Source organism: Buceros rhinoceros, unplaced genomic scaffold (assembly GCF_000710305.1).
Source record: "Buceros rhinoceros silvestris isolate BGI_N320 unplaced genomic scaffold, ASM71030v1 scaffold28815, whole genome shotgun sequence".
Classification (NCBI taxonomy): Eukaryota; Metazoa; Chordata; class Aves; order Bucerotiformes; family Bucerotidae; genus Buceros; species Buceros rhinoceros.
The window spans coordinates 55,829-56,220 of NW_010412735.1; the positions used below are offsets into that span (position 1 = coordinate 55,829).

General features: G+C 66.6%; 1 protein-coding gene across 1 annotated transcript in view; it reads right to left on the minus strand.

Annotated features, from left to right (window-relative positions):
* LOC104493778 (15 kDa selenoprotein) overlaps nucleotides 1–101 on the minus strand; it is a 22,269-nt gene extending 22,168 nt beyond the window's left edge. Inside the window, 1 exon segment of the mRNA XM_010136515.1 lies at nucleotides 32–101. Within this exon segment, the coding sequence (XP_010134817.1) occupies nucleotides 32–101 (70 nt within the window).
* Between the last annotated feature and the right edge of the window lie 291 nt (nucleotides 102–392).

Consider the following 392-nt stretch of genomic DNA (forward strand, 5'->3'; position numbering starts at 1 on the left):
CCCAACGCGAAGGAACCGCAACGGCCCCCCCCCGCCTGCAGCCCCACGAGCAACCAGAACCAGCAGCGCCCCAGGGCCGTTAGCTCGGCGACCGCGGCCATCGTGGTGCCGGAACCCTGCTGCCAGCGTCGCCGGGCAGCCGCTGAAGGACCTCGCCCATTGCGGGTGTCCGACACACTGCCTGATGCGGGACAGCGCGGGCTTGCTCCCGGCCCCGGGCACCACAGGCCGAAACAGCTAACCCAGAACCTCCGCGGGAAGTCTGGAGCAAAGCTGTTTTAATCTGTTCGAGTAGCGCTTCCTGGCGCGGCTGGAAGAGATGCCGTTCCCCACCGCAGTCAGGCATTGCAGAAACAACCCCGAATAGGGCCTTTTCTCGTTCCGGGGCGTTG